The sequence below is a fragment of the Ceratosolen solmsi genome, unplaced genomic scaffold (assembly GCF_000503995.2).
Source record: "Ceratosolen solmsi marchali unplaced genomic scaffold, CerSol_1.0 scaffold7, whole genome shotgun sequence".
Lineage (NCBI taxonomy): Eukaryota > Metazoa > Arthropoda > Insecta > Hymenoptera > Agaonidae > Ceratosolen > Ceratosolen solmsi.
Genome location: NW_011948413.1, coordinates 19,731 through 40,316, shown reverse-complemented (window position 1 = coordinate 40,316; position 20,586 = coordinate 19,731). Strand labels below are relative to the sequence as shown.

General features: G+C 24.9%; 2 protein-coding genes across 2 annotated transcripts; one reads left to right on the top strand and one right to left on the bottom strand.

Moving 5' to 3' along the window:
• Positions 1–740: 740 nt before the first annotated feature.
• LOC105366802 (probable phospholipid hydroperoxide glutathione peroxidase) lies at positions 741–2,646 on the top strand. The gene is made up of 2 exons (XM_011505364.1): positions 741–996; positions 2,015–2,646. The coding sequence occupies exons 1-2, from the start codon at positions 990–992 to the stop codon at positions 2,635–2,637; spliced, it is 630 nt and encodes a 209-aa protein (XP_011503666.1). The 5' UTR covers positions 741–989; the 3' UTR covers positions 2,638–2,646.
• Positions 2,647–3,732: 1,086 nt separating this feature from the next.
• sas (stranded at second) lies at positions 3,733–14,779 on the bottom strand. The gene is made up of 12 exons (XM_011506362.1): positions 14,187–14,779; positions 13,053–13,349; positions 12,700–12,889; positions 12,419–12,633; positions 11,962–12,314; positions 11,481–11,748; positions 7,080–8,453; positions 5,908–6,106; positions 4,897–5,392; positions 4,211–4,571; positions 3,837–4,082; positions 3,733–3,740 (listed from the first exon to the last, which is right to left on the bottom strand). The coding sequence occupies exons 1-12, from the start codon at positions 14,638–14,640 to the stop codon at positions 3,733–3,735; spliced, it is 4,461 nt and encodes a 1,486-aa protein (XP_011504664.1). The 5' UTR covers positions 14,641–14,779.
• Between the last annotated feature and the right edge of the window lie 5,807 nt (positions 14,780–20,586).

Genomic DNA, 20,586 nt, shown 5'->3' with positions numbered 1-20,586 from the left:
TTCTGTATAGCAAAACATTATGGGCTCATTCATTGAAGGTCAGAAGGAAAAATCACGTAAAAATTTGATTGATTATGTAATAATGTAATACACTTTTAAAAGTTCGAAACAATGTGACGTTGCTGAATTTTTTTGATAAAATAGTATTATGGAATTAATAATATTAGCATGTTTTCAAAATTGTAATTAATAATTATTTTATCGAATAATTTAAATATAATTTGTTAAAATAATTGAAAAAATTGAAACGATTTATTTAAAAATCAGTCATCGATATTCTTTAATAATAATAAATCTATTTATATTAAAAGAAAAATATATTTAAAATATTAATTTTAATTTATGAAAAAATAAACAAAATTTTTTTTTATTGTTAGTATAAAATATTTTATTATATTATAATACAATATTATATTTAAAAAGCATTTTATATAACAATTTATATTTAACATTAATTTTGACCTTCATTTAATCGTTAATTGAATAATGAATCGTTGTTATAATTGATTGAAATTAAGTATTTATGATTTTTAAAATTAACAAGGCATATGTTATCAACTCATGATTTTTGCAAATTATTCAGTCAAATATAAACAAGTCCAAACAATTGCATGTCTTAATGTCTGTTATACAGTCAATAATTTAATTACAAAGCATGAAAAGACATACATATCTACTGTGTACGAACGAGTTATGATATGATATTCACGTGTTGCGTGTTCGACCAATCAAAAAGCATTAATTTCTCTTAGATGATTATTTCGTTAGACTTTTCTCGCATCATTTTAATGTTATCTTGATCATGATTTTTCTGATCGGCGGTTTAACGTTTAATATTTTCGCTGCTGGTACCAACTGTCGTGAGCGTCTACAGCATATATAAGAACAAAAATTTTGCAAGTCAGTCAACAATTTCTATTCAGGTAACTGGTTGTAGATTGTTGACTTTTTATTCCTAAACAGGTATTAGTGGACGGAGAAGTAAAACAATGATGCGTAAGTTTTTGATTCTAATTATTTATATTTATCTATATTTATAATTATCTATATTTATTTTTTGAATTTTTGCTACTTTATAAGTTGTTTTCTTATAATATATAGATGAAAAGCAGCTTATTTTATGGTAAAATTGAAAATACTACTCATTAATAATAAAATTGTGTTAATTACTGAAATTCACATTTTAATTTTTCTGATTTAAACACAAATAAAAGTTTTTAGTATATGATTTACACATATTTTTTCATTATTACATTTATCTTATAAACCTTATTCCATGTAAAATATTAATTTATAGGTTATATTTGAATAGTTTTATTCCTACTATAGTCTGGATAAATTTTAATAATTTATTCACTATATTGTATCTAATTGGTGTTATTAAATTGCAAATAAAATTATTAAATATTATTTTTTTATTTAATTATTTTTAAATATGTAAATACTTTACATTAAAATAAAATATTTTTATTTAAAGAGAATTAAGTAATTCATAAAAAGTATATGAAATTGCCTTTCATATTATATTAAATATTTTTTATTTATTCATAAAATATATACTAGTCTGTAATGAGTATATATATTATAGTCTTAAATTATAAGAGGTTAGGGTTTCATTGGCCATGAAACAATATCAAAATATATTTGTGTTTTACTTGTGTTGTAATAGTATTTGAATACAATTTTTTAGTTGCATATGAAATCAAGTTTAATTAATGAAGTTAATTAAATGAAATAGTTATAAATCTTTATTATTAAATAAATGCTTTTAAGTTCATGTTAGTTATAAATTTTAGATTAGTTTAATTTAATTTTTTTAATTTTATTAATATATGATAATATAGACAATAATATATGACTAAATGAGAGTATTATTAAATTTTATTGTATTTTTATATTAATAGATATATTTAAATTTATTGAAAATGTATAACAAAAATAATTGTAAACATAATAATTTATAAATTTCTTTGATATAACAATATTATTAATTAATATTAATTATCATTCCTAGATATTATAATAACTACAGCTATTATTTTGGCTGTCACTGTATTTGGTAAGGACTGTGATAAAACAAAAGATATAGAATGTTCTGGTTCAAATAAAGCTGGAATAAATTTTAATCAAGATATAGAATGGAGTAAGGCAAATTCTATATATGAATTTCATGCAAATGATATACATGGTAAAGATGTTTCATTGGATAAATATAAGGATAACGTTGCTATTATAGTTAATGTTGCAAGTCAATGTGGATTGACAGATATTAATTACAAGCAGCTTCAAAGTTTATTTGAAAAATATGGAGAATCTAAAGGTTTGAGAATTTTGGCCTTCCCATCAAATGAGTTTGCAGGACAAGAACCAGGAACATCTGGAGAAATTTTAGATTTTGTGAAGAAATATAATGTTACTTTTGATATGTATGAAAAAATTTTTGTAAATGGAGATAATGCTCATCCATTATACAAATGGCTCAAATTTCAAAAAGAAGGAAGTGGAACTATTATTGATGGTATCAAATGGAACTTTACAAAATTTTTAATTGATAAAAATGGAAAAGTAGTATCTAGATTTGCACCTACAACCGAACCTTTTTCAATGGAAGATACAATCAAAAAATACTTGGAATAACATTGTTTGTTATATAGTTTAAACACAATTTTTATTTTCAACACTAATGTAAACAAAACTTTTTAAGACTGTTTTAATCAATTTAACATTTATTATACATTTTTATAGAAGAATTTTTAATGTAATATTTTATAATTTATCCTTATAAAATAAAAGAAAGATTCAAAGTTTCATGATTTTCCTTTTTATTTATTAAAAAACTGGATCTACAGAGTAATAATTTTCGAAACATTAAGGAATGAAAACTATAAAAATATGTTTTAATAAATAAATAATTTATTCATTAATAGTATCGTTTTAAATTAACAATACATTTATTCCCTGTACACTATGACATTATGCAATTTACACTCTTAATTATAATTCGAATTAGAAAAGCAAATGTCTTTTATTTTAATAGTAATTGTATGCGTTTCGTTTAAATAAATCAAGATTAATATTAAGTAAATATATTTAGTGTTGAAATTTTTTATACAGATTTATAGTCTTCATATTGAATTTTTATCATTGATAACAAGATTATAATAAGTTTTATTAAATTTATTTTTTAGTAAAAATAAGTACATATAACACATGAATGTATTTATGATGTATATGCTTCTCAAATAATATAAATCTTTGTATTATAGTTTATATATATAAATTCTTTATATAAAATTCTATGTACAATAACTTACAATGTTTTAGCTACTCTTTTGCACTAATTCCAACAAATAAAATGTATAACATACATATGAAAAATGTTTACATATAATCTGAGTATTAAATATTTTATTATACTATTAACTTTGTTATTCGCAGTAAGTTAAAGCTTTGTATAATTAATTTTTTATTAAACAATTTATATTTGACCTAACAACTTATTTAAATAAAGCTAGAATAGATTTTCTCCATTGTATTTTACTAAATATGGAGAATTTTATAATGATCTAATAACAGTTATGGGTATTTCTTTATTTACCATTAGCATTATAACCATAAATATTAAATTTATATCATCTATTTTTAATGGATTGCTTTGCATTTTTTACATTTTTACTCATAGTATATATTTTATAGTCTAACGTTTTATTTCGCTCATTAAAAATTGTTTTTTCACAGGTCTGTAACAATAAATTTAACGTTCAATTAGATTGTAATCTGCATAAATAATTATATTAAAGCAGAAAAAAGTTTCATAAATAAAATTGAAAATGAACTATTTGAAAAAATCAAAAGCACTAAATTACCCATTGTTTCTTGTTGTAATTCTACTTTGTAGGAAGGATTGTCGTAATCTGATGTAGTTTTTCGAGGCGATATATCAGCTTTGCTGCTAGTTCTTTTTTTCATTAACATCATTAGAAGTATCAGAGTTGATAATATGGCTAATGATGCTACTATAGCAACTATAACTAAAGGTCCATAGTAATCACCTTCGTGTAGAGATATCGATGCAAATTTTCCTATAAAGTAATTAAAAAATATATAAAAAGTGATAAAATAGTACTAGATTATGAATAGATATAATTTTTTAATTTTTAATAAATTTTACAATTAATTGAAAGTTATGAGAAATTTTATTCTATTCAACCTTGTTGCGAAACATCGGATGGTAATAGAATTCCAGGCTTAGTAACAAAGTCCTGAACATTACTTTTTTTTATTTTCCCATTAGTTAAGTAAACCTCTATCCAAAGACGATATCGAGTTCCTGGTTTTAAATCGCTTATAATTGTCTTTGCTGGTGCATCTTTTTTTGCGATCTTGAACGTGCTGGTGTCTTCTTTTCCACTATCGCTTTGGTACACTGCTCTGTAGATGTTGACATATTTGTCTTGCGGTATAGGTATACCGTTCCAAGAAATTTCAACGTGTGTTGGTTTAATTGCTTTAATTTCAACTTTCACGTCAAACAAATAGGGATCGTTTTCGTGTGTAGTTGTGAAATTCACCTAATAACAAAATAAGAAACTATAAAATTTTTAATGTTTTATGTTTATTGTATTTCATATAAATTATGTCAAGATAAACAAAATACAATATGTTAAATAATTTTTGAAACGATTTTTTGTGTAATGCACATTATTTGCATTATAAATAAATTAAAAATAAATTACAATTAAAAAGATTTATTAGACTAAGTTATGTACTAATTATTAAATATATTATAATTTTTTTAAGATGTATATTAATTTTTATTATAAGAAGTATAATAAATTATACTTATGCCTTATCGTACTTTTTGTACACAATATAACTATTAAAATATGTGTTTACCGTTTTACTATTAATAAATACATTAGTTTGTCCAATTATGTCCTTAGTACTAAGATGAACTTCATACGCTGTTAAAGGTCTTAAATGATTAAGTATATAATGATTAACACTTCTATGTAGTAATGGAGTTATTGAATAAGTTTTTTCATTGTATGCCTTGTACATTAGATAAATTCCATCGATAAATTGTAATTCGTAATTTGAGAATTTCTTCCATTCAAATTCTGCAAAAGTAGAATTCACCTGTAATACTGCAAGCTCAGAATCGATGTTAATATCTGCTGGTAATGAACTTAGCGTCTGTTTATCAAGAGTGCGAACTTCATAGATTTTGCTAATATGAATATTTGATAAATCACGTAATTTTACTGCAATCATTAATCGGTACACCGTTGATGGTTTTAATCCACTTAAGTCAAACTCCAAGTCTTCGGTATCAATGAGATCTCCAGGAGGTGCAAAAATTTGTGATTTCCAAGTCGATGGATCCATATTTCTACATAAAATGTTTTACAATTTTAAATATTAATAATGTAATAGATTATTATTATCAAATATTAAATCAATAAATGTAACGTTAGATTATTGATATTTATGTTAATAAATATAATTACTATATATACGTGACAGAATTTTGTGTACATTCCTTAAATTTTGTTTTGATAAAAGCATTAATTAAACACTACAGGATACAAATAAATTATTAATAATTTCTTCTAATTATCTTGTCTCATATTAATAAATACTAGATAATAATCGGTTAGCATACATAATATTTTCTGATAATTTCACATATTAAATTAAGATATATATACGAATTATAAAATTTGTTAAATATCTTTTTTAGACAGTATATTAAATAATGTGTACATAATATATAAATGTAAAAAAATAAACCTTATAATAATGTGAATTTTAAAGAATATTATACAAAAATAAAAAATGCAATTTAAACTTTTGATTCTTATCTATTTTTAGAATAAATTATTTATTATTAAATGCTAAACTCACGATTTATCACTAGTGTAATGAACTTCAACCCGGCCATGAAGTCCAATTAAAATCGATGGCACAGTAAATATCAAACGGACACTATTTCCGCTGATTGCACGTAAATCTTCAATGGATATCTCATATGTTTGTTGACTTGGTAAATTTGAACTACCGTGGCTTAAAATTCCAGAGAATTGTGATATTCCCTGTCCAAATCCTATAATATATAAATAGTGAATAATTATTGAATATAATTATTGAATAAAATGAATGTAGAATAAAAATTAATCATTATTTAACAATGTTTCATAAATATGAATTTATATTTAAATTTATTTATTTATATATTGATAATAAATATTATTAAATCAATAAACTTTTTTATAGAATATTGTTATTCTTAAGACCTCAAAAATTAAAAAATATTTTATTAAGTATAAATTCTTTAAATATGAAATATTTGTAAAATCTGTATTAAAAATAGTATATTTGGTTTATCAAGAAATATATTTACTCCAGTTGAATCAATATTATTCAGAATTGTTTATTTTTAATTTACATCTATTGAATAAATCACTTTTTTCAGTCAGTTATTCAGTTTAAATAATTTATTTATAATTAATATATTTGTAATTAAGTACCATACTATGTTATACAAATTTATTTACTGAAATAATGATAATTAAAATTAAAATTAAAGGAAATTTATAATCACGTAATTCGATAACTAAGATCTTATATTTTATACATATACACTTATAAATAATGTCATTCATTATTATGTATTTGCAATATTTTAAAGCAGGTTATAGTTATATTTGTACTTGTATTTGAAAAAATCTTTGTTATACTTTATAAAATATAATTTTATTTATAATATATTGATAAATTACTATTTCAACAAACATTTGATCTTAATCAATTAACGTCTTAATGTAAAAGTGTTAATCAGAGGCCACCTAATGTAGTATAAAAGCCTAAAAAGTCAGAATGATCGAATGCTTTTTCATATTCACGATTTCTTTTAATAATTTATTATTATTAGATTTTATTTATATAAAACGACCTAATTTACTATTAATATAGATTTATTTGTTCATCATCAAGTGTTATAACAATATCACCAAGAAAATCTAACTTAGTTGACTGTAATATCGAATGATGAATTGAGAAACTTTCAATAAACGAACCTGGCTGGCCAGAGCCGGGCGGTGCTCGCGCAACGTAGTCGTGTGAGTCGATATGCGGTGTTAAGTCAGTCGCGCCTTGCTGAATTTGTAAAGAGTCGATGTTGTGAGCTGTCAGAGATGGTGGTGGCCCCTGCAAGTGCATACTCTCTTGATGTACGGGATAATGTTGTTGATAGGGATTATTACTGGGGTCATGCTTAGCTATGTGAGCTAGTAGCTCTTCTAGCTGTTGAGGCGAGTTTGGCACGTCAGCCGCATGTACATGGTAAGTCATCTGTCCGTTTTCATCCTTCTGAGTAAAGATTTGTGGTTTTCCATGAGCTTCGCTTTTCTTGGGAGGTATAGCATTTAAACCAAAGTAAATTGGTCGTGCTTGAGATACTGATAGCTTATCAGTACCCATTATTTTTTTGTGAATACCATAAAGATCTGAATGACTGTTAGTAGAACCATAATCTGATTGGACCACATCAGAATGTTGAAGATTTATTAAGTGATATAGCTCATCGTGTATGGTTGGTGGGTTAGGATTTTGTGGAGGAGTATCAGGATGTTTTGAAACTTGAACTACCGAATGTTCGCTTTTTTCATTTGTATATGTGTTAGGGTTGGATATTTTTTTTTTAGACACTGAAGAAACGACGTTATTCGGATCAAGAAGTTCGGGGCGTAATCCGATTAAATCACCGTACGGTGGACCGGCAGCTGAGTTTTCTAATTGAACACCAAAATGTACTGATGGGATATTTTCACCATTGCTTGGTGTAAAATCAAAAGTAGATACAGATGTATGATCATGTACATTTAACGGTATGAAATGCGGTTGCTCTATATGATCAGAAAGAGGATTGCCTTTATTTAATTCTGGTAGTTTATTGGGACTTTGAGACATAGATATGGGCGGAGAAGATAAGGTTGACTTATTAGATGAATAAATGTTTTCAAAAAAATGATTAGCAGGTAGAGGACCTGGAAATTGATCAATATTTTCTTTAAGAATTTTAATTGTATTCACGGGTTTCTTTGAATCAGATTTAGATTTAATTTTTTCTTTAATAGGTGTTTTTTCAAAATTTTCAGTTAAATGAAAGAGTTCTCCTACACTTGGTTGAGTAGGTTTAAAGTCAGGATTATAAGGACCCATGTACGGTATGGCGGGGTGGCCTGGGTCCATAGGATAATGCACAATGTCAGAATTAGGGGATACATTATACAGAGGTGGGTTAGTGTCACCAAATTGTGTAGGCTTTAAAAACGACGAACTATGAAGTTGCTTCTCGATTAGTATTTTACTTTCTGATTTATCATTCGGTCGTTTTTCAGTAGCATCTATTGCTATAGGACCTGGGTAAATAAAGGCCGACGAATTCTTCCCTGTAATAAGAGTTATGTCTTTTTGGTTCATATAAATGAGTCTGATATGTGGAATTTTTTAAACATCAGTTCAAAACCTATTTATATCAATTTTTTGATGAATTTAAAAATTTTTTGAATAAGTGATATATCAATGTCATTAATTATCTAAAAAATATAAGTATCATTTAATTTTTTTTATTTCTGTACAATTACTTATTTTATATTAAAAATAAACAATTTAATGCTAAAAATAATTTAATAAAATACAACTATTTTTATTATAATTAAATTCATACTAATTAAGTAGATAAAATATAATAGCAAGATTTACATTTTGAATGTTAGATATATTTTCATGCAAAAGACAACTTATTATCTACAATAATGTCTTTTTGATTTTATTTCTTTTATATTGTTTAATTGGATTTTAGTTTTAAAAACTAAATTAAGTTTAAAATTTTATTATATGAAAATTTGCGTATTTATATTTAATGTTATATTATTTTTACTTTAATATTTACACAAAATAAAAATAAAACTAAAAACCATTTATGTTTTTATTAATTAATATTTTAATATGTTTTTATCAATAATTTAAGTTTTTCATAATTTTAAATGTAAATATTTGATTATTGAACAGAAAAATATAAATTTATTATATAAAATTAATTTCTAAAAATAATATATAAAGTCAAGTTTAATTCTACATTGAAACGATTACAGGGATAACACGACTTATGCAAAAGTAGATGAAGTCTATATTAATTAAGTAAATTTTAAACGTTAAGTTAATTTTAATTATAAAAATAAATATTAAAAAACTGTATAATATTAATTTTTTATATAACTATAATATATAACTAAAAATATCAACTATAACTTATGTAACTTTATGTATGAAAAGCCCAAAATAATCAAACCTACATTACTAAGAACATAAAGTTACGTAGATTAATATATTTCTATGTGAAACTTTAAATAAATTTACAGTGTCTAGTTATGAACTTATAATGGTTTATTTTTCAATTGTCCGCTTATATAATTCGGAATTGTTTAGAGTTTTCGATTTTATTTAAAAATTTGAAATTAAATGAAATTTTGACTGTTTTTAATCTTTGTTTTTTTAAGATATTTTCTTATATAGTTTTTCAAAATTTCAAGATAATGCACAATATTTAATAAATACAGTTTAATTTGTTTGTCTTATGTAAGATTTTTGAAAAAAGTAGGCAATATTTTCTTTGATATAAATGAACATTAATTTTATTTGTTAAATGATTGTTGAAAAAGATTGTTATATGAGACAAAGATAGACAAAGATTGTTATATGAGACATTTACAAAGATTATTATATGAATATTATATTATACTATTAATGCAATGTAATTTATCCTTAAATTTATATAAATTAATGTCAAAATCAGCATGTAATTGTGATTTAAGTATAGAAATATTCTATATTAAATTAATTTAAAATACGAATTTGAATTTATAGAATTATAATTTACAATTTAGTAATAATATATTTTTAATTTTAGAAGTTCATAAATATTTTAAAACTATTTTTATTTTTAGATGTAATTTCTTTTAAAAATTAGATTATTAAAAAATAAAAAATAATTTAAAAAATTCAAAATTATTTTTAATATTTGTAAATATTTAATTGTTAAAATTCTATTGAATATTAATGTATTAATTAAAAATTTAAAGATATAAAATAAAATATAGAAGATAAATTAAATAAATATTATACTTTATAGTGAAAATATTCATGAAAAACTATTGCATTTAATTGGTTAAAAAAATATTACAATTAATATTGAATATATTTTACAATTTTAAAAATATTCCAAATATTTACAAACATTTTACAGTTGCTTTAAGAAAATTTCAATCGAATATTTTTTTATCTTAAAATTTATTTTTGTCAAGTCAATATAATTTTCAATAATTATAAAGTTTTACAGCGTTGACTTTTGAACTATTTAATATATTTATTGAATAGCATGCATCAGTAGTATTTACATATTTAACAAGAGAATTATTGTTATAACATTTCAAAATATTTATTAAAAAACAATAATATGTATATATGAATCAGTAATATTTTTACTACAAAATATTTAGACCTTTAAATTTTAATATTATAAAAATATATTCGATTCTATACACCACAGGGTTGAATAATAAAAATTTTTTCTTTTTGTATCTCATTATATTAATTTTAAGTAGGATTTTAAAAGTCCTATTAGTGTCTAAGAAATAAGATGTTTTAAGTTTATTTGTAACTTTAATAGTTTTATGTTACTATATACTTCATTAGTTCTAATAATTATTAAACAATTTCAGAAACTAACCGAGTACTCCTAATGACTATACAAATTATATCGACAATTTACATGAAGATTTAGTTCAACAACTTCTCATATACCGTAAGATTTTTCTTATCCTAAGATAAAGATTGAAGACAATATATGAATATAATTTAGTATTATAATTTACTATTAACAGTTATTTCAGTAGGATACTCTTATTCATTTTTTATTTTTAAAATATTTTAATCATTTATTACAAGCCTAGTCATTTTTATTTATTCGAAAATGTGAAGATTTTTTCAATTTCATACTCTTGATACTACTAAAATAAAGCAATATTCTGAATTATATACTAATTATTATTTAATATAAATATAATTCTCTAAGATTCAAATAATTTTTATTTTGTTAGTAGTACAAATAAGTAAAATGATATTTTTTGATGCTTTATCTATTATATTATTAGTTAAATGAATATTTATATTTCTTTCTAATATTATTATTATTAGCATTATCCTTTTTTATACTTTCTAATTATAATTTTTAATCTAATTTTAAATATTTTTTTTCCACCACCAAGTGATTAACAAAAAATTTTTTGTCAATGAGTATAGATAGTTTTAAAATGATATATTGTTATATTATTACAATATATTTTCAAATTCTACAATAATTCATTTATAAAGTTATCTAAAAATTATCATACTATATGTGATAGAATTATAAATACCTGGCAAAATTGATCCATTTTGTAAACAAGACCAATGCAAGCAACATTCATCATTAGGTAACTTCGTAAGAACTGCTTCGTGTGGTTTACAATTAAGAGTATGAGGTGGCTGTTGCAAAACTGGTGGACAAATTTGATTACACGTAACATTTCCGAATCCGCAGAAACATTCTTTTTCACAACCACTGATATTCATTGGAATTTTAGACCAATTATCATAAGTTTTTCCTCCATATGCACATGACCCATTATTTTTACATCGCACTTCCTATCAAAATAATGGTTATTGATATATTTATTATTATTTAAGGCTTTCAACGATTTCATTTATTAAAATAATTAGTATTATAGTTAAATTAAAAAATATAAAATAAAATATTTATTTTAAATTCTTTTATCTCTTACTATCTATTAATATAAACTAGTATTCTGAATTATTTTTATTTCATACAATTTATTATAATATATAAAATTAATGTACTTGAGGACAACAGTTCGGAGCTTTTGCTACATGATTAGGTGGCACTGTTTCCCAATCAAGGCAATGAGGATCTAGTACATCTAGCCCAAAATCTGTGGGACACTCAATTGTAGCACACTCAATCTGAGCAGTTTCATTACAAAAACAAACAGCTATACATTCGTCGTACCATTCTGCACCAATTTTATAGGTTTTGCCTCGATGATTACAAACGTCTTTCTCATTTTGCTTTGTGACACTCGTTTTAATGACTTCGGTAAGAAGTGATACATGAATAGCCGGTCCTATTCGTGAGCCTTCAACAACACGGATATAATACCCATGTGCTGGTTGCAGGTTCGAAATTATTCCGTCTAGAAAAATTAATAATAATATCATTTATTGATTTGAAAACAGATTTTATAATCCCTATATTTTCAAATAATATTTATTGACGATAAAATTTTGTTAACAGTACCTTTAGTAGGCGTAACTTGTTTCCAAACATGATTGTTTTCTGAAAGTTCAATAGTTATTTCATTAGGCAATTTCGAAGACAACTTTAATTTAATGGCTGTTGAATTGAGAATCTTAACATCAATTAACTTCACAAATAAATCTGCTGGGCTTTCAGGTTTTATTTCATGGTCACCCAATGTAACATCGCACAATGTAATTGTACAACAGGCATCGCTATATATAAATTATTTTTATAGAAATGATTTAATTACATTTATTAATAACTAAATATATAATTACCTGGGATCTTGTAAAACAACACATCGATCATGCTGATTTATATCTGACGTATCATTTGGAGGACATCTTGACTGACAATTAAGATGTCCTCCTGCTTCACAAATACAAGTTCTTAAACATCCATCTTCATATCGTTGCCCTCGTGTTATTGTACTATTTCCAAAAATACAAGTTTCTTCAGGTTCAGGCACTAAAAGTAGTTTAATTATTTCTTTACAATTTCAAGCATGATTCAATGATAATATATTAAAGATGTAGTAGTAATGAAATTTTATTATTTATGAAATGAAAATATTTATAAATTAAAGGCAAGTATGTACACAAATAAACTTTCAATTATGTGTTTAAGATACCTGAATCAGAGCAAACTAAGATAGCGCAACATGGATTTTCTGCTAAATCTCGAGCGTCACAAAAAGGGTCATTATTTTTTTTATTAGATTTAACATATGGTGATTGACATATAGGCTCACAATTGGTAATATTTCCTCCTTTTTCACATAAACATTGTTCTTCACACTTTCTGATAATCTTTTCTCCTACAGAGTAGGTTTTATTACCATCTTTACACATAATTGCAGATACCAACAGTGGATGGACTAATGTCATATTGATTGATGTATTTTTGTGTGCTACTATGTCTTCTTCATCTGCAAAATAGAAATAGAAGAAATTTTAAAGATTTTATATCTATTATGTATTATATATATTATACATTATATATTTTCTATGTTAATAAATTTAGCAAAAATTAAAAATATATTGTTTGTAAACAATACGTAGAATGAATTTATAATACAAATCTATCATTTTACAATAAATAATGTAAAAAATATATAATTGTTATATATAATATTACTTTTAAACGTTAGTTAAAAAAAAAAAAAAAAAATATATATATATATATATATATATATATATATATAAAAGCATTTCATTTGCACGTTCCAGATCTATGTTGTATACAAAATCTTACATTTCATGCATTTATCAAAAAATATACTATAATATTAATAAATATAATAAATAAAAAAAAAAAATTAAATATACAGTTCACATCTTTATACTAAATAAAGTATGATTAATTAAATTAATTTTCCGATCAAATTCCCAAATTTTACCATTACTATTTTTGAGAAAGAAGTAATAGTAGTTTGAATTATTTGTATAAAATTTTTGTTGCAAAATTTGTATGTTTATGACAAAATTCCAAAATTATCTAAGTTTCTTTTTATACAAGGTATAATTAAAAATTAAATTAAAAAATATTTTGTGAGTTAAATAATGTATTTAATATTAAATTTTTTATAGTGAATATAATAATTATATAATTATCGTTTTACGTTTAGTTACATTAAAAATTAGTTTATGCATTATTTTAAGTTTATATGAAAAAAGTAATAAAAATATATTGTTTTGTACATACACAATTTGAAGTATTTAAGTAATCTACAAAAAGAAAGACCGTATTTTTATTAGAATCATACCTTCGACTTCTTTCTCTTCATCGTTCATGCTGATGTCACTAAGATCCGTGAGGTTACAATGAAGGGCATTTGTTGACTCGGCTGCAGATACATTCAAGGCTCTGGCTCGTGAAGATACAGTTTCCAACGTCGTGATTATCGTTGGACCACTCAGATTCTTTTTATCTTTATTCTGACCTTTTTCTTCTTTTGTCTGATTCTTAATAATACTAGATAGAAGTGATGCGACATTAATACGCAGCTTATTTACTTGTTCCATTGTAGTTAACGAAGTTGTGCTTGTTGTGGATACCGGCTCACTTAATAATAGTAGACGTGGTAGCTCCACTGCCGAATTATTGGTTATCAACTCATCTGATAATTTTGTGAAGTTATTTGTTCTTATCGAATCCTTCGATAAAATCTTTGTGTATTTTGGTTCAGGCTTGGATTTTTCAAAATTTACAGTGGTCATTTTCTTAGTTTCATTCGACTTAGTATTAGGAAATTCTTTATTGCAGTTTACAGATTTAAGTGCAGACTTTTCAGTTACCTTAGTTGGAATATTAGAAATAAAATCTGATGTCCCTATACTCGGAACATCGACAATATCCTCGTCTGAAAGCATAAAACAACAAGTCAAAAAAGAACAATAAAGTTAAAGGTAGATCTTAAATCCTTTGAGAATAAAAGATCGATATTTTTAATTAATATTTTTCTTTATGTACGATTGTTTTATAAAAAGAAAACCATTCTATATTTATTATTATATTTTTTAATATAATATAATAATTTCATTATAATAATTTGTGAATTTTCTGAGAGAAATTTCAGTTAGATATCTAATATTACTGAGTTACAGGAAAATAAAAGTAAAATAATATAAGAAATCATCATAAAAATTTTAAAAATAATTTTTTAAATTTCCAAAGTCCGAAGCATTTATTGTATTTAAAGTATACAAGTTAACATATTAGTATTATTATACGCTAAAAATTTACACACATATATACACAAAATATAAATAATATTATTTGTATATTGCTGATATCTTATTATGTTACTTATGAAAAAATATTAAATTTATGCAGTAAATTAATATTTTCTACTTATTACAGGAAATATATTCTATTTCTTTTTAATTAAACTATATATAATAAGCCCAAAAATGTGGAGTATAGCATTATAAAAGAATTTATTTCATCAGATAAAATATGGTTTATATTTTTTTATCATTTTTAATTTCTGTTAGTTGATTCACGATTTATGGATATACATGGATTGTCACTTTTGAAAAAACGTATATAACAAGAAATTTTACTGTTATTAATTAATGTTTTTTTTAAATGTAAATATTCATTACGCACATATCATTTTCTAAAAATTAAAAAAGTAAATTCTAATAAAATATATTTTATGAATAAAATTTTAAGTTTTTAATTATCGTTTTAGTGTCATTTTATGCTAAGATTTAATATTATAATATTTAATTATTAGATCTTGGAATTGTTACTTGGAAATTTAAAACTTTAGGAATTTTAGAATTGTTTTTTGAAAAAAAGTTACTTGGAAAGCTTTCGACTAGTTATATTCGTACAATCATAATTATACACTTTTGTTTATAGTGGATTGAACATATTATATTTATTTTATTACATATTATTTACTTTATTTATTTCTTTAATTACAAGATTTCACATTATTACAATATTATCTCACGGATGATAATGTTAAAAAACATTCAACTAAATTTATTTAATTATATATAAATCATTCTTTAACATTATTTATAATATGATTTTTAATATTAATTTTATACAATTTAAATATTAGTAATAATGATCTCTACTTGTCTAAATTTGAAAAAATGTTTAAAAAACTCTTGATGTAACATTGAAATCTTCAGTTAGAGTTTGATCACTGGAAATTTCTGTTATGTTTTTGCATATTTGCTTTTTCTTGTGTATCTGACTTTTTTGAATGCTTTTAATATTGCATTATAAACGTCTATTAAAGAAATTAAATTATAAAGAAATTATAGTTCATTTGAGATGTAATCTATTGTTATTTGAATTCAATTACTAAGTGTGATGTAAATTTGATTAGTATAATAATATAGATATTTGAGAGTGAAAAAAGTAGAACTTTAATATTTTATTTGATCCGAGTGTGAAAATATTAAAAAAGTATTTATTTGTAATAATTATTTATGCATTTTTAAAATATCAAAAGGAATAAGATATATTTCTAATTTAATGATATTTTCGGTAAAACAAGCTTCTTTATTTCATTTAAATATTTTATGCAAATATATAACAATTATATACCTAAAATATATACAATATATATGTAGAAATATATTAATACCTTTTGTTTGGAATTCCAGCCACCAATATGATCACAGATCACAGTGGATGGATTAGACCGTACCACCGGTTTAATGGAGATGGGGGGGGGGGTTGTTGTTAATGCATTAATTCAGAATGAACAAAATTGGTTTTAGTGACCTTTATTTAAGTAGTTGTTACAGTGATGTTGGTGTTACTGATTGTAGTGAGAATTGTTGAGTTTGCAGTAACTAGGCAGTTATCCATTAAGTTGGAACGTCGTCTGGGAGTGCAAGTCTAAGAAGGTAACTTGAGAGTACTGGGCACGTGCTTTAATCCCTAAATTAAAGGAGTCTCTTCAGTTCGAGAATCATTAAATATTAGATTCGACCATGGCTTTTCGGAGAGCCCTGTTGGGCTTGCAACTTCCTTGATGGCAATCAATTTTACGGAGCGTTATTCGGCCCGAAAATACTTGACGTTCGGTGAGAAATTAGCGGCGCGTTGTTGAGCTCGTGAATGCCTAGTCGCTTGAGTCGGCGCTAGAATTGTACTGAGCGTTGTCCGGCTCGCGACTGCTAAAGGGTTTGAATCGGCGATAGATTTTACTGAGCAATTGCAACTGAGCAATACGGATTGTCGACGTTCTTTTTTGTGGTTTGATTAGAACCAACTCGTTGCGGCGTGACCGATAATATAATCGCAGTGTCACAGTAATGAGTTGGCGGGGACAACCAGTCAGTATCGGGGCGCTCTTTAGCGGTCTGATAAGAATCAAGTTACAAGGATCTAATCGATAGTGTAGGTGCGGACCGCGAATTGTAATGAAAAATAAGCGGGGGTCTACTAATCAGTATCGGCACCCTCTTTAGCGGACTGATAAGAATCAAGTCGCACAGGCTTCACTGATAGTGTAGACGTGGGCCGCGAATGGTACGAGCAGTGTAGATAAGGTGCTGGAGATGCCAGTCTATGTCGTCATCCTCAATGCGGTCTGACTAGCGTCACGTTGCGGAGGACGCACCGATAGCTGACCAGCAATAATAATAATAATAGAATGATCAATATAAACAATGAATATACGTTGCACGGATTCCCTTAGACGAGTTCAACGTTCACTGATATGACTGGCACTAGTTTCACTTCAATTATTCAACAAGACTGCTTTTCTTCTCCATTCGTTGCCTCTTAAATACGTGTACGTACATTAGGTGTTATAAATTCTTGGAGGCTCTAGTTAATTCTCTGGAAGCAAGCTTTGATAAATTCGAGAAGCTTCTTTTGTTGCTATTCGGACAAAGTGCGCGGCTAAATTTCCAGTGAATTTTTCTTAACGCATAATTCAAATATTGCGCCTTATTCTAAATGTAATGTATCGGAATCGTATTTTAACAAACAATGATTTATATTTTTTGTTGGGTGGTTCAATCCTGAACACCTTTTGTATTTAAGTTTGTTTTATGATTAAAGTAAAGTAAACAGTAATTTATTTAGTAAATTAACAATATTATTAAAATCAGATATGAAATTACTTCCGTTAGCTCTCTTGATTAAAAGTACATTTATATATTGAAATTATATTTTCGTTCAAGAACCAAGATTAGACGATGAAGATATATTGTTACTACTTTTTTATTCCTCTAAATCTTGGAATTAAGATATTTTGAGAAATCAATATTCAGAAGTCAGTTAAAGATTTTATGACATTCTTTTATAAAAATTTTTCTCACTTGTCGTAATTTTGAACGAAGATATTGATTAGCTTTAACGTAAGGATAATTTTTGAAAAAGAATTAATTTGGTCATGATTATAATAATTAAGATTTTGGTATATTTTTAAAAATTGATAGTGTTGAAAATCGTTTCAATTTTGTATGCTACTTATCAGTCACAATTTTATTTTTGTTATTTTTGTTAAAGAATGAATAAACTTAATTAAATTATTATTGATTTTTTATATTGTTAAATAATTTTTATAAAGAAAAAAAATTCTTTATTATATATGTATACATATGTATACATATTGTTCGATTTTAAAGGTTTAGTTTATGGCTCGAACTACCAATTTAATAGTTCAGTGAATTTGTCTCTCGGCAGGATAACTTTAAAGGAAATAATAATTGACAAGGCTGAAAAATATCATGTATTTAGTAAAAACAATGTTTATTATTTGAAAATACTTATAATAATATTGCAACGTGGTATAGATAGGGAGTATTCTATTGAAGTAATGAGGGTGTTTCTTGTAGTCTTGATTGTTGTAGACTCTATTGATGTCACTGTGTCTTGTAATTGAGGTTATGCCCATGTTGTAAATATCAGCTGATGTAGTCAGTCAATCATGCTCATGAAGTAGCTGAGAAGATGGTATTTGAATCAAGTATGCCTGACATATGAATTATACTTATTATATTACTTATATTATATATACTTGATATGGTGTGAGATGTTAAATGGAATTTATTAAGTAATCAATTGTGTCTTTAATTATTTATGGGGACAGTAGAAGAATCTAGTCACAGGTAAGAGTGGTTAATTGTAAGATTTCGAGCTCTTGAAGGATTTAATAATCTGTATTTATAGTCGATTAGTCGATCTGTTGTTGTCCTTCCTTGACAACGTGCTTAAAGCATAGCGACACATGTGTCAGCTGTTGAGGGCCTGTACGATGTCGAAGTGTTAGTTCGAGAGAGCGTAGTGTGCCCGATTTATTCTTGTGCGAGGTGTGACTAGTTTATTTATTCATATAAAAAGTTTACCTTGTGAGCTGCAGACAGGGTGTATTGCTGCTGCGTAATTGATGTCCCCTTTGTTTACTATTCCAATTGGCTTCACTTTAATCAGCACTAAATCTGCCGATTTTCCTTTATTAATGCACGCGTGTATTATTAACTTGAATACTGAATATATGGCCATGTGTTGTCTTCACAGTATACTGAAACACTGAGCGGCAGTTATACTTAATTAAGCGAGAAGTAAGATTACAATGAGCGTTGCCACATGGCTAGCTGCGCTTAAATATGCATGCAGCGGATGCAACGCCGACAACAGTGCCGCGGCGAATCGTTTTCCAGAAAATTCTTTGTTGCGTTTGAAAACGAAGCTTCTAGAAGTTTCGTAGGTGTTCATTTGTGAGATCTGATAGTATATTAGATTTCAGATCGTAAAACTTGCTCGAACTTGTCGAGTTTTGTTTATAAACATTCGCCCGAGTGCGCGTGCCGGTCTAGGCACGCGTGCCGTACGCCGCACAGCGCGTATGACCTACTTTTTCTGAAATTCATGAAACTGCATCACTCCCGAACACATATATATTTGGGAAAATAGTAATTACTAAAAAATAAATGATAAAAAATTATACTTAAACTAATTGTATTTCAACGTATTAAAAATATTTTAAGTCATTTTAATCAAAACTTTCTTCGTATTAAACTAATATACTTAAATGAGTTTCTATACGTTTTAAAAAATTTTAAATAAAATATTTATTAATGATTATGAATAGTTAATATTTTAATATTATTTTACAATTTTTATTATTGATATATAAATAAAATAATACGTATATGACGACATCTATCAATACAACACTATTATACATATTTTAGTTAAAAGTTAGCAAACAAATTAGAATTATTAGTTGAAAAAATTTCAATTGTAATAGATATATTAGAAGGTTATATACACTTTAATATATTTTGACAGAATTAGAAAATATTTAAAATTATATGTACTAGAATTTTTGCTTGGAAATTTTTTCTAATAATTCTTGTTGCATAATTTTCAACAAAATTATTCTATGGGTGACATTATTATAATATAAATATAATAAAAATTACATATTTTTTATTTACCAACTTTTTGTATCATCTTATGAACCAATATTATGTAGTAAAAGAAAAAGTTTTATGTTAATTAAAATTATATTACACTATATTTTATAGACCTATACATTACTTTATTTGTTATTTACAATTAAATAAAATTCACACTTCTACAATAATAAATTATTTATTCAGTTTAAAATTTTTGTAAATACGAAAGAAGAAAAGTATGTTTGAAAATGTGTTCTTATTTATGTCGTTGACTCAAAG